Source organism: Microtus oregoni, unplaced genomic scaffold, assembly GCF_018167655.1.
Source record: "Microtus oregoni isolate MIOR12 unplaced genomic scaffold, Mior012 000003F_ref0000135, whole genome shotgun sequence".
NCBI lineage: Eukaryota > Metazoa > Chordata > Mammalia > Rodentia > Cricetidae > Microtus > Microtus oregoni.
Window position 1 is genome coordinate 9,696,001 of NW_024543062.1, and position 14,544 is coordinate 9,710,544.

The following is a 14,544-nucleotide window of genomic DNA, read 5'->3' on the forward strand; positions in this document are numbered from 1 at the left end:
GGAGGCAGAAGGGAAGGAAGAAAAAGGCATAATAAAAATACTCTTAATAAAGGCCAAGTAGTAGGGAGATGGCTGTGCTGGCTAATTTGTGTCAACTTGATCCTGACCAGTTAGTTGCCCAGGAAGAGGGGACCTCAATTGAGTAACTGCCCCCAGCAGATTGCCCTGTGGCCATGTCTGTCTGTAGGGGCATTTTCTTGATTGATGACTAATATGGGAGGCTCAGACCACTGCAGGCGGTGCCGCCCTGAGCAGGTGGTCCAGGCCGAGAAGCAAGTGAGAGCTGTCCCTCCCATGGCCTCCGCTGTGGCTTCCGTTGATGACGCTGTCAGCTGGCTGTAAGCCGATGAATTCTTCCCTTCCATGATGGTGTCTATTCCAGCAACAGAGACACAAACCGGGACAGTGGATATGAGCCTTTGCCCCCCTGATTATTTTACAGGCGTTGAAGAAGAAGAAAAGGCTGCAGAGATGCATAAGATGAAAGCTACAAGCCAGGCGAATCGGATGAGTGTGGATGCTGTCGAAATTGAAACACTCAGAAAAACGGTGGAGGATTATTTCTGTTTTTGCTATGGTAAAGCCCTACACTCTACAATTTGAGAAAAATACATTATATAATGGTATTATCGTCTTTTGAAAACATTGTTTCTGTGTACGTACAGTGTGTGTTTGTGGGTGTGAGTGCTTTTGTGGGTCGGTCAGGACAACGTGGTGGAGTTGGTTCACCTTGCACTTTATGTGGGCTGGAAGATCAAACTCGGTTTGTGCAATAGTTTGTGTCTCTTCTGCTAGGCAGCTAAAAGCAAGTCAAGCTAAATCTGGGCATTTATAAGTAAGAATAGGCCTCTGTTTATTTGGGAGCTGGGAGGCAGGCTCCCAAAGAGTTCAAAACAAAAGAAAACAACAGTTGCAGTGTGGGTGCTAGGAATCAAACTCAGATCCTCTGGAAGAGCAGTGTTTTTAGCCACTGAGCCCTCTCTCCTGCGTAGCTCTGGCTGGCCTCAAACTCAGATCCGCCTGCCTCTGCTTCCTGAGAGGATTAAAGGCGTGCGCCACCACTGCCCAGTTCCGTCTTACTTTTTGAGACAGGTCTTACTAAAGCTGGAGCTCACTGATTGCATGCACTGGGTAGCTAGTGAATCCCACGATTCCTTTTTTTCAACACTGGGATTACAGTGAGCCTACCCTGCCCTACTTTTTCTGCAGGTGCTGGAGATCCACATTTGGGTCCTCATGGTTAAATGGCCATAACATACCGAGTTATCTTCCCAGCCGCAGTGATTCAGTTTTTAACTGTGACCCTGGACATGCTGATTCCGTGTTTTTCTCCCCCAGGAAAAGCTTTAGGCAAGTCCACAGTGGTCCCTGTGCCCTACGAGAAGATGCTGCGTGACCAGTCGGCTGTGGTGGTGCAGGGGCTCCCTGAGGGCATTGCCTTCAAGCACCCTGAACATTACGACCTTGCAACTTTGAAGTGGATTCTGGAGAACAAGGCAGGGATCTCATTCATCATTAAGAGGTGAGATGCTTTCTCCTGTGTTGCCCACATGTTTGTTCATACGTGTTGACTGTTTAATCCAGATGCTGTTTGTGTTGCTGCTTATGCATGGTTTTGTATTTTGTTTTCATGCAGACCTTTCCTGGAACCGAAGAAACTCCTTGGTGAGTACATTCCTTTGTTTACACGGTAGCCTGCTGGATTTTTGATTTTGAGTCTGTGACGTAAGACAGTTTTGAGTCAGGGTTAGTGAACAACCTGTGGCGGCTCATGAGGTGAATCCCATGGAGTCACGTGGTGTTTCATGTGTCCATTTACTGGGTCTGTCTTCTTCACCAATCCTAAGAGTGATTTGGTTGACCTGGTGTCACTGGAGAGGCAGAGTAGTAGAACACAGGAGTGTGTTCGCCTCTGAATGTAGTATGATACCTTTGAGTGTTGCTCATGTATTAGGAGATGTCAGTGACTATCAATTGACCACCACCAAAATATACCATCCATATACAAGCGCTTCCCAGAGGAGTGGAGGGCGACTGTAGCAGGACTTCCTCTAGGGGAATCTGGCCATTCCGCTTAATTAGGACAATAAACAAGACAGTAGTTCCTTCAACAGGGCTAGTTGACATGCCATGTTTTGTTGTATGTGTATGTATGTTTAATTTTATTTTTATGTATGTGTGTGTTTTTCCATGAAGACCAAAAGAGGGCATCATATTCCCTGGAGCTGGAGTTCCAGGCAGTTGTGAGCCGCCTGTTGTGGCTGCTGGGCCCTGAACTCAGGTCCCTTGCAAGAACAGCATGCACTCTTAACCCCTGGAGTGAGTCTCTGGCCCCTACTTGACACCTCTTAAAGGTGACACTCAGTCCACAGGAGACCTTTCTACCATATAAAGATGACAGAGAAAAGACAAGGATGAGTGTGGATGAGTGTGCCCGAGAGTGCATACGTGCTCACGCACATACACGCACACACACGCATACACACACACAGCCATTTTTCCTATTTTCTAATAAAAGATCAGAGCTAGCCGGTTTGGCCTTGGACACATTGTGAAGCCCAGGCTGGCCTCAGATGCCTGATCTTCCTGCTAGGCACGTGTAATCATGTCTGACTTACACATATTTTCTGTAAAACAACAACAACAAAATTTATTTGGCCAGTTTTATTAAGGAGTAATTGACATTAAATTCACCTGTTTTAAGTGTAGAATATATGATTTTTAATAAATGTACAATCTATAACCATTTGAAGACCCAGCTGTGGCACAGTCTTGGCTCAAGTGTGTGAGACTGAGTTTAGTGTCCAGCACTGGGAAAACAGCAACAATTGTTTCTTTTTTTTTTTTTTTTTGGTTTTTTTGAGACAGGATTTCTCTGTGGTTTTGGAGCCTGTCCTGGAACTAGCTCTTGTAGACCAGGCTGGTCTCGAACTCACAGAGATCCGCCTGCCTCTGCCTCCCAAGTGCTGGGATTAAAGGCGTGCACCACCACCGCCCGGCCAACAATTGTTTCTTGTTTGGTCATTTTGAGCCAGAGTGGCCTCGCAGTCACAGACTTCCAACCTTCCTCTGGTGCCAGGAATATAGGTGACACCACCATGATGAACTCACTGTGCATTCCTTCCTTTTTTCCTCTCTCTCTCTCTCTCTCTCTCTCTCCCTCTCCCTCCCCCTCCCCCCCTCTCCCCCTCTCTCCCCCCTCTCCCCCTCTCTCCCCCCTCTCCCCCTCTCCCCCCCTCTCCCCCTCTCTCCCCCCTTCTCCTCCCCTCTCCCCCTCTCTCCCCCCTCTCCCCCCCTCTCCTCCCCTCTCCCCCTCTCTCCCTCTCTCTCCCTCTCTCTCTTTCTCACAGGGTTTCTCTGTGTAGCCCTGACTGTCCTGGAACTCACTCTGTAGACCAGGCTGCCCTCAAACTCCCAGAGATCCAGCTGTCTCTGCCTCCCGACTGCTGGGATTAAAAGTGTGTGCCACCACCGCCAGGTTATCAGTGTGCGTTGTTTTTTTGTTTTTTGTTTTTTTAATAATTCTTATTTGTATTTTATGTACATTGTTTTTCTGCGCACACGTATATCTGTGTGAAGGTGGCAGATCCCCTGGAACAGTTATAGATAGTTGTGAGCCGCCATGTGGGTGCTGGGACTTGAACCCAGGTCCTCTGGAAGAGCAGCCAGCATTCCAAACCGTTGAGCCATCTCTCCAGTCCCCAGTGTGCATCCTCAATGAAAGTCCTTAGTAGACAGGTAGCTGACAATTTTTTCCAGTCCTGTCAATTGTCTTTGTTCTTGTTTGATAGATTTTTTTTAAAATTTGATTTTTTATTATTTTATGTGTATGAATGCCTGCATGCTTATCTCCACATCACCTGGTGTCTGGTGCCCAAGGAGGCCAGAAAAAGGCATCGGGTTCCCTGGGATTAGAGTTACCTTGGTTGTGAGTCAGTCCCCTTGTAGGTGCTGGGAATTGAACTCACCAGGGCTTTTAACCACTGAGCCATCTCTTCAGCCCATTTGCTTGGTAATTTAGTTTTTTTGTTGTTTATTTGTTTGTTTGTTTTTCGATGCAGGGTTTTCTGTGTAGCCCTGGCTGTCCTGAACTCCCTCTGTAGACCAGGCTGGCCTCGAACTCAGAGATCTGCCTGCCTCTCCTCCTCTTTTAAAGGTATGCACCACCACTTTTACTTTCTGTGTGTTGGCAGCACATATACTTCTGGGTACTTGTGTATGCATGTGTTTGTGCAGATGCCAGAATTAGTTGATGCTTGATTAGTCCACCATCATTCTCAACCTTGCATTTGAGACAGAGTCTCTCACTGACCCTGGTGCTCACCAGCTGGCCAGTGAACTCCGGGCTCTGCCCTGCTTTAGCTCCAGCTTTTATAAGGGTACAGGGAATCCAAACTCAGGTCTTCCATGCTTGTGTTCCAGATCCTTAAGCTATTGAACTGTCGCCCCAGTGCCTAGTTTTACATAAGAAAAAAAAATTTTTTTAATTTATTTCTTGGTAGGGAGGGCACGTGTGCTCCAGCACAAGGTGGAGGTTAGAGGGCATCCTGCAGGAGTTAGTTCTGTCCGTCGTATGACTCCTAGGGGCAAACTTGGATTGTCAGGCCTGACAGCAAGTGTTGCCACCTCTCTTACAGGGCCTAGTCTTAACATTTCTAGGAAATGGTTTCCCGTCTTTTGTCACTGGTGCTCTGGATGGCTTTCTTCTCTGGCAAGCTGTCGTGTGGGGCTGGGAGGTGGTGATGCAATCCACAGTGCTTGCTCAGCACTCGTGCTGCAATGCAGCAAAGGAAAGCATCAGCAAACCTTGGGGCCCGGACGTTTGCCCTGCAAGGGTCCTTCTCCCAGTGTTCAGTTTTTAGCTCCTCGATTCTGGTCTGTAGTCTTCCATTCCCAGTGGTGCTAGGAGTGGAAGCCAGGGCCTCAGCACCAGTCACATGCTCCACTGAGCGACACCTCCCAGATCTACAGTCTATTTTGGGTTTGTATATTACAGAATGTAAAGGCATAAATTTGTCTTTGCATCTGGGTCTCCACTAGAAGCAGTCAATGAAGAGTGCATTCTCTTTCTCTCTGCGTTGTCTTGGTAACTTTGCTGGAAGTCAGCTGACCCTGACTCTATTTCTGTTTTCTTCACAGCAGATGTGCGAGTGGAGAGAGTGTCCCTCTCCTTCCTGTCACAATGTGGCTTTTGTTCTTTACTCTTTTGGTCTGGTTAGGGTTAGCACTGAATAATAGTGGCCTTTAGTAGATGTCACCTCCACGTTGTTCTCCATGTTAGGCGGACATTCCTCTTTGACCATTATGGGTGAAGGCATCAATGTGTGAGGTTCTTTTTCAGATTGAGAAAGAAGCAGAGTTGTGGCACAGTCCTGTTATCCCAGCGCTCGGGTCGCTGAGGCAGGAGGATGGAAAGTTTGAGGTCAGCACTGACTACATAAAGGAAAATTCAGAGTATTTGTTATGTTTAAAGTGTAGATTGTGGCCACCGAAGTGGCACAGACAGTCTTCAGGACAGCTTGACAAGTAAAAGACACACGCTGCCAGGCCTGAGACCCGCACCAATACACTGCCAGGCCTGAGACTCGCACCAGTACGCTGCCAGGCCTGAGACCCGAGCTGTGTCCCTGGGACCCGCACCAATACGCTGCCAGGCCTGAGACCCGAGCCGTGTCCTTGGGACCCTCATCAATAGCTGTGTGTGTTAGGGTTGCGTGTGTAATGCCAGAGCCTTTGCTGTGAAACGAAAGGCAGAGGCAGGAAACTCCAGAAGCTTGTGAGCCCAGTGGTCCTGAGTACACAGAGCATCAGAAAAAAAAAAATAGGAGAGAGACCCTGCCTCAGGAAGGTGTCCTCTGACCTCCCATTGTGCACTTGGAGAGGCACTCATTCATACAGGAGAGGCCAGGGGTTGGCATTTATTGTGGGTGACTTGAGCTTGTGTTTGTGTTCATTGTGGTGTGGCTGTGCCAGCTAAGACGCATCCGCTACTCTGGGCTTTTGTTATGAGTGATCATTTTTGTGATCGGTCTTTTACTTAAAATAATGGAAGTAGTCAGTTAAATTACTGAGTTAATTAAATTTTAGTCCTTGCAATCAACCTCAAGATCTTGAGCATGTTAAGCACATGGTGTGTCAGTGATTTACATATCCAGTCCCTGTTTTTTTTTTTATTTTCTATGTGTGTTGTGTATATGTGTGTTTTTGTGTAGGGTGCATCTAGGTGTGTGTACACACATGTGGAGGACACAGGTCAACAATCAAGTGTTGGCCTCTATTGCGCTACACTTTATTAAAAAAAATAATTGAATTTGTTTATTTTGGGTCTGGGTGTTTACCTATTTGTTTATTTATCTGGAAGCTTATTTAGGGACACTCTTGTTCTATACAGTTAAGATCCTCCTGTTGCAACCTCCTGGGCAACCAGGAACTAGATCTGTAGACCAAGCTGGATTTGAACTCATAGAGATTTGCCTGCCTCTGCCTCTGGAGTGCTAGGACTAAAGTCATATGCTACCATGCCTGGCTAAAATAAGTTTATTTTTACAAATAAACAAAGTGTGTAACTTATTCTCAGCTATGGGGGGAGGTTACCAGTTGTTTCTTTGTTTTTTTTCTGACAGACTTTTACTATAGCATCTGATGACCTTAGCTTATGGTCCTTCTGCCGCAGTCTCCTTAGTGTTGTTGTTACAGAAGTGCCACCATGCCCATCTAGGGATCTCACTGAATTAAAAACCAGTTCTTTTGGAGTTGGGTATATGTTAATGTTAGGGCAGTGAGGCACGGAGGTTCTTTCTTGCTGTAGCCTGCGGGGTGAGTCCATTGCCAGCTTCAGCAACTTTGTGGAATAGGTACCAAAATAAGGTAAAACCAGGTCACAAGAGATTGTGGATAAAGGCTTTTGCAGACAAGTTGGATGGTCTGAGCTCTGTTCAATACTCTGACAGTGAAAGATCAGAATGAGCTCTTGCACATTGTCCTCTGACCTCCACACTGAGGTGCATGCATGCCACCTGCCCCCCAATACTCACACACATCAGTAAATACATTCTTAAAAGCCAAAGGAGGGCTGGGCATCACTCAGGAGGCAGAGGCAGGTGAGTTTAAAGCCAGCCTGGTAAACAGAGTAATTTCCAGACTAGCCAGAATCGCATAGTGAGATCCTGTCTCAAAAACAAAACAAGCTAAAATATGAAAAGAGAGCTGGAGACCAGAGTTCAGGGTGGAGTTCTTTTGGTCCTCATAGGCAGAGCACTTGAGAGGGGACATAGATTCAGTCCACAGCGAAGCTGAAACAAAATAAAGGAAAAAGAAAGAAAGAAAAAAACCCCAACAAAATAAAGGGCCTCTTACTTCCCGACTTGAGGAGTATAATTGACATGCAGTGAACTACAGATTCATGCGCACACATTGTGATCAGTGTGGACCCATGTGTGCCATGTGATCCGTCACCACGTCAGCCCCATTCCTCATGGTTCCTGCCTGCTGTACCCTCAAGCTCTTATTGAGTCTTTTCCTGTCCCTGTAGGCTTACTGGAATTTCCAGATTTGTTTGCGTGTACATAGGTATGTCACGTGCATGCCTGGTGCCCAGAGGTTAGAACAGAGTGTCAGTTCCTTTGGAACTGGAGTTTTGGATGTTGTGAGCCATCATATGGATGCTGGGAACCAAGCCCAGGTCCTACAAGAGCAGCAACTGTTCTTGCCCATTGAGCCATCTCTCCAGCCCCAACATTTCCAGATTTTCACATGAGTAGAATGTTAACATGTGTATTCTTTTGTTTGACTTATCTTGAAATTACCTGTGCTTTGTATAGTAATAGTTGGTTCTCATTTTACTTTGGTATTGTGTGCAAGTTCTCCTGCAACCCCACCACACACACTTTAAAACTGTTGGAGACAGGGCCTCTCTATGTAGCCCTGGCTGGCCTGGGATTCACAGGGATCTGCCTGCCTCTTCCTCTTAAGTGTTAGGATTACAGGCACGTTCTGTCACTCCCAGCCTTTGCTTGTTAAGACTTGCTTCCTGGGTGGCCTGGATCTTTTGATATAGACCAGGCTGTTGCCAAACTCAGAGCAGACCTCCTATTTTTACCTCCCATGTGCTCTGCACGGGCAATCCCCTTGTCCATGTTGTGTCATGTTATGTGGAGATATAACATGTGTTTACTTATTCCTAAGGTAAGAAAATTTGGATTATATAGATACTTGGCTCCCTTAGGAAGGGCTGTGTAAGGTTGATTGAAGGTCTAACCCCACCAGTCTCTCTCCTCGGTGCTGGTGATGCAAGCCAGGGGCTTGTACAGGCTAGGTAAAGGGTCCCCTGCTGAGCCACGAGACCAGTGTGTTTTGCAAAGGTGGGACAGGGCTTTGTTGTGTAGTCACGACTGGTTTTGAACTTTAGTTCCTCTCAGCATCTCTACTGCTTGATTTCCCTGTGTGCCTCCTAGCCTGGCAAGACAATTCTGTTTTGGGCAGGGAGGGTTTCAAGATGGGGTTTCTCTGTGTAGCCCTGACTGTCCTGGAACTCACCCTGTATAACTAGGCTGGCCTCGAACTCACAGAGATCCACCTGGCTCTGCCTCCCGAGAGCTAGGATTGGAGGCTCGTGCCCCACAGCTGACAGTTCTTTTAATTCAGCTTTCAAAGAGTAATACAAGTTGGACCACTGATCATTGTGCTGTGAACACTTCTGTCAAAGCTCACCAAAGCCCCACACTTTTGTGTGTGTGAAGTGAAAAGTGGTTGAAGGCGTTTAGAGGCTGTCTGTTTGCATGTTTCTCCTCCAGATCCTCTCAACCCCACCTCGAATCTCCCACAAGCCAGGTCCATAGTAGCTCGAGCCTGTAATCCCAGCGCTGTGTGAGGTGAGAGATTGTTGAGAGTTGAAGGTCAGCCTGGGTTACAGAACCCTATCTAAGATACAAAACCAGCAACAACAAAAGGAGTTGGACGCGGGCTTCAGTGTGGTGGCTCACACCTTTAATCCCAACAGTTGGGAGGCAGAGGCAGCCAGATCTCTCTTGAGTTCGAGGCCAGCCTGGTCAACAAATCAGATTTCCAGGATCGCCAGAGCTATTACACAGAGGAAACCCTGTCTCACAAACAAAATCAAAACAAATAGGTGGGGGGATTGTTTGGGAATATTAAAATATTAACCCTGCTTAAAATGTTGTTAAACCTGAATGTAATTGGCTTTTGTTTGTAGGTGGCCGAATGATGGCATCAGATACTGAGAGGACCATCCTGTCGCCTGGTGGAAGGTAAACCATCCCTCGCTAGCACTGTTGTGCCACGTGCCCCGGAGTTACCAAAATAGCAGATGGACACGTGCCCCACATCCGGACTGCACTGTGTAGCTGAACACTTGGTTATAAAAATGCAAATTTTGTTTTTGAGAAACAGCCATACTTTCTAATAGCCCAGGGTAGTCTCATATTGGAATAATCCTGCCTCAGCCCCCTGAGTGCTGCCATTACGGGCGTGTGACATCAGGATTGTAGGTTTGACTCGGTAGCTGTGCAGTGGTGCTTCTTCCGTGAGGCTGGCCATCTGGGAAGCTGTTGACGACTGTGTGAGTGGCCGTCCCTCACAGTTGCATCCTGTGATCTGAATGTGTTCCTCCTTTCAGCTGTGGCCCCATCAAAGTGAAAACTGAGCCCACAGAAGACTCTGGTATGTACTAGTGCTCTTCGGATCTATTACACAAAGAAGGTGCTTTCCTTAGTTGAGGAGGTGATATTTTCAGAGTCGCTAGTTATTGTGTCTCTTAGGAGCCTCCTGCCTCGGCCTTGCCAGTGCTACTATTACAGGCATGTGTTACTCTACCCAGTTTTATTGCAGAGGGGACCCATAAGATTTTATTTGTAATTAATACTTAATTTTGTGCATGTGCTTGTATGACTATGGTATATTTGTATGCATGGTCAGAGCGGGAGGTCATGTGCCTGTGCATGCTTCAAGACCAGGAGAGGGCATCCCGTGTCTTCTGCTCTAACTAGTCCTTTGAGGCAGGGTCTCGACCTGGGCCAGATCTCTTAGCTCAATCCTATTGTCCTTGCCTCCCTCAGCTGAGGTTCCGGGCTTTGGCTAGTTTGGCCCACTTGTTAAGTGAGTTCTGAGCTATCTGAGTTCTGGTGCTCAGGACTGTAGAAAGCACCCAGATCCAGTGAGCTGTCCCCCAGCTCCCTGCTGTGCTGTGGGGTGACTTGTCATTTCCTCACGGGAGGGGATGCTGAGCCTTTCTTCATGTAGTCATCACCCATCCCTGTGCCTTCCCTGATTACATGTCTCTGTAAATTCTTTGCCTCTTTACCGTGTGCGTGTGCATGTGTGTGTGTGTGAGAGAGAGTAGGGGGTGATGTGAGAGACAGACAGTGCCGTGAGGGGGGGAGAATGGATCCAGACACGTGTGCCATGGCGTGCCTGTTGAGATCAGACGACAGCCTCAAGCGTTGGTCTGAGGCATTTGCTGCACACAGGCCAGGCTCTCTCTCTGCCTTCCATCTCCTGTGAGGACACACACCACCATGTCCAGCTTTACGTGGCTTCTGGGATGCCAGCTCTGTCTTCCGCTGTGTGCTTCTCTCATTGAGTCTCTTCCCCAGATCCTGTTGCTCCAATCCTGTGGGTATTGTTTTTTTTATTCCCTAGTTGTCAAGTTCTGAGTATTTTTTGGATATAAGTCAGGAATATGGTCTTGCAAATGTTTCTTATATCCTGTGTTCCATCTTTCTATATCCTTTTATGGTGTCTTTGAAACTCAAAAAATAATAAATTGTGGTTACTATGCTTTTAAGGTTGTAGTTTTTTTAAAGATTAATTTTCTTTATTTTTTTTCTTTTTCTTTGCTTCTTTTGAGATAGGGTCTCTCTATGTAACCCTGGTTGTTCTGGATCTCATTATGTAGATCAGGATGGCCTTGAACTCACAGAGAACTGCCTGCCTCTCCCCCTCCATGTTCTGGGATTAAAGATGTGCGCCACCATGTCTGATTTAATTTGTTTAAACTTTTTTATTTTTGAGATTATAATGACATCATTTCTTCCCCTCTCCTCCCTCTAAACCCTCCCATATACCCTGCCTTTCTGTCGAACTCAGGTCATATTGTTATTTTGTTATTATACACACACACACACACACACACACACTCCTAAATCTAACCTGCTCAGAGTGTGTCATGTCACTTCTGTGTGGATGTTAGCAGAGAAGACTGTTTCTTCCTGATCTCAGCATTCCTTAGTTGCCTGTAGTTCTTTGTATAGGGTTGAGGTCTCATGGCTTCTCAATTTTTTTTAACTTAATTTTCAAAGTTAGCAAATTCAGGGTAGTGGATTTTTTTGTGGCATTCTTTTTTTTTTAAGAAATAATTTTTTTTTTCTTTTAATCACTGCTTGGCCCTTTAGCCCTAGCCCTTACTGGCTAATTCTCACATCCCGATCAACCCATCTCTAATAATCTGTGAGAACCGGTCTTACCGGGAAGATTCTAGCCTAGTCCATCCTGGGTCGGAGCTTCATGCCGGGAGCGGGGCATGGCGTCTCTCTCAGGCCTCTGCTCCTGAGAGGAAAGCTGTCGAGACTCTGACCTCACTTCCTCTTCCTCCCAGTGTTCTGTCCTGTTTTCTCCTCCCACCTATCCTCTAACCAATAAAATGGGCCAGGGCAGTGCCTTTATTAGCCTAATGACCTTCCTCCATCATTTCCCCTTTTTCGGTTTAAACAAAAAAAAAAAAAAAAAAAAGGCTTTAACATAGCAAAATTACATATAACAAATAAGAAATAATTTTTAAAGCTGAGATTGTGCCGTATACCTTTAATCCCAGCATTCAGGAGGCAGAGCAGGCAGATCTGTGAGTTCTAGGCCAGCCTGGTCTATACAGTGAGTTCCAGGATAGCCTGATCTACAGAGCAAGTTTTAGGACAGCCAGCTCTGTACAGAGAAACCCATCTCTGAAGATGTGTGTGTGTATATATATAATATTTATTTATTTATATATTTATTGTTTTAAAAATTGTATGGGAGCTGGAGAGATGGCTTAGCAGTTAAGAACACTGGCTGCCATTCCGACAGGAACTTTCTTCAGAGTCAAGGAAAAAGAAGCAGCCTCAGAAGGACGGCTTCCTAATGGCAATAAGAGCCAATAAAAGCATAGGCAGTGGAAAAATAAAAAAAAAATAAAAAAAAAAAAAAGAACACTGGCTGCTTTTTCAGAGAACCCAGCTTCTATTCCCAACACCCACATGGCAGCTCAACTGTAACTCCAGTTCCAAGGCATCTAATACCTTCCCCTCACAGAGACACACATGCAGACAAAACACCAGTGCACATACAATTGTGTGTCTATTTGTGTGTCTCTGTAGATGTGAGTGCAGTGTTAAGAGCTGCCAAATCTAGGTGACCTTTGGAAGAGCAGTGCATGCTCCTAACCTCTGAGCTATCTCTCCATCTCTGTCATTGTGGAATTTTTTATGATTTTTTTATTTGTTTGTTTGTTTATTTATTTGAGGCAGGGTTTCTCTGTTGCTTTGGAGCCTGCTCTGGAACTCACTCTCTAGATCAGACTGGCCTTGAACTCAGAGATCTGCCTGCCTCTGTCTCCTGAGTCCTGGGATTAAAGGCACTTGCTACCACAGCCCGGCTCATTATAGTTTTTTTTTTAATCCCCTCCTCCATTTCTGTTTTAGTGTTATTTTATTTAGTGATAGTATGTCTCTGTGGCTTGGGCTGTCGTTAACTCCCCCTCGGTTTCCCCACTGCTGGTGCTAAAGGTACGCCTCTCTGAACCAGACACAAGGTTTACTTTTATTTTCCTTTTACCTAGAAAGTATTTGTCCAACCTAAAGTCAACAAAGCTTTGCAGTGAGGTTTCTGCTTAGGGTTTCTAGCGTTAGCTCTTAGGGTTGGTCTGTGAGGTGGTGAGATGGTTGTTAGGCATGTTGGGAGGTAGGAGCATAACTCACTCAGCTTGTGTGGATGTTGGAGACTTTTTCTACTGCGGGACTTGAGTCTCTGTCAGGGGCAGCGGAGTTTGACCTCACTCCCCCGTCTCCATCCGAGAGCAGTCAGGCAGCCATGCCCACTGGTACTCGGTGTTTCCTTTGTTCTGATGGGGCAAGACAAGGTGGCCATGCTTCTTCCCTCCCGCTCACCTTTTCCCTTGGAGCTCATTGAGTTTTCCTGTGCAGTTTGTTCAGATCGGTCAGTCGGTTGGGTCTGTCTGTCCATCAGTTGCCGAAACCTTGACGTGATTGGGTTGCAGGTGATTTCCTTTGACACCTACCTAATAAGCCTTTGCCCTTTCAGAGTCTTTAACGTGTAAGGATTTTACCGTGCAGTGCCCTGGAACTGTGACCTACTGGAGGCTGTCACTTGTTTTGTAGGCATTTCTCTGGAAATGGCCGCTGTGACAGTGAAGGAAGAGTCAGAAGACCCAGATTACTATCAGTATAACATTCAAGGTAACAACTGTTTAACGCAGCCTTTCTTCCCGACACTTGCTGGTGCCTTTCACTCTCTGAGTAAATGGCCGTCTCTGCCGCAGTGCCTGTCCCGAGCTCCCATGGCAGCATTGCAGTCAGGGGAATGGAGAGTTCTAGTCCGCAGCCGAGGCGTCTTCTCTTGTGTAGTCAGTCTGGTTCGTCTCAGCGGTTCCAGCGTGGCTTGGTAGCACGTGCTTACCTTCTCAGCACTCAGGAGGCCACGGCCAGCCAGAGCTACCCAGCGAGACCTTGCCTCAAACCACTGAGCTGTGTTAGTGACTTCGTCAGTGTGAACAGTCTTGAGTTTTCACAGAGTTCTCGTGTGCACTTGCCTGGTAACCTTGATTTTTCTTTAACGTGATAAGCCTTATTGGATGTGGAGTGTTTTACAAATGCCCGGAATAATATTTCATGACGGTTAAGTGTGCAAATATCTGTGTACACGTACTGCTGAGTGCCAGTGACAGTCATTTAAAAAAAAAAAAGCTGGGGGTAGGGTGCCTGCATGCATGGAGGTGAAGGGACAGCTAGTACTGGTTCTTTCCTTCCATTGCGTGGCTCCGGGGATTGAACTTGGATCATAAGGCTTGGTGGCGTGTGACTTTGCCCCTTTAATCTGTCTTACTGGCCCCACATTTATGGTATCTGTAGTTAGTTTGGGACAGTTTACTGATTGTGGTATAGGACTAAAAGCTGAGACTAATCATAAGGGTAATTTTTATGGTTTTCGAGTTAAGATGTTGCCGAGTAGCTAGACTTGGTTGTTAGTGTCATGCTCATGTGTAGACTGACCTTTGAAGTGAAATACCCCCACCTTTACAATCTTCTTCACTGACATCATTTCCATCATCTGCTGAGAGTGTAAGTCCCTCACGCCCCTTCCTCCACGCACACGGACCCTCAAGACCCACACCTGGAAGGTGACATTTTATTTATTTGATAGTTTTTGAAACGGTCTCTGTTATATAGCTCTGGCTGTCCAGGTACTCATTAAGTAGACCAGGCTGGCCTCAGACTCGTAAAGATCCTCCTGCGTCTGCCTCCTGAGTGCTGGGATTAA

General features: G+C 46.5%; 1 protein-coding gene across 13 annotated transcripts in view; it reads left to right on the forward strand.

Moving 5' to 3' along the window:
• The window catches only part of Gtf2i (general transcription factor IIi), an 82,549-nt gene that overhangs the window by 24,784 nt on the left and 43,221 nt on the right, over positions 1 to 14,544 (forward strand). For 8 of the 13 annotated variants that reach the window (XM_041649289.1, XM_041649291.1, XM_041649294.1 and 5 more), the window contains exons 4-9: positions 443 to 577; positions 1,339 to 1,522; positions 1,637 to 1,665; positions 9,212 to 9,266; positions 9,635 to 9,678; positions 13,386 to 13,463. In XM_041649289.1, coding sequence (XP_041505223.1) covers positions 443 to 577; positions 1,339 to 1,522; positions 1,637 to 1,665; positions 9,212 to 9,266; positions 9,635 to 9,678; positions 13,386 to 13,463 — 525 coding nt within the window. The remainder of the gene's footprint in view (positions 1 to 442; positions 578 to 1,338; positions 1,523 to 1,636; positions 1,666 to 9,211; positions 9,267 to 9,634; positions 9,679 to 13,385; positions 13,464 to 14,544) is intronic. The other 5 variants (XM_041649296.1, XM_041649297.1, XM_041649299.1 and 2 more) reach the window with 1 other exon arrangement.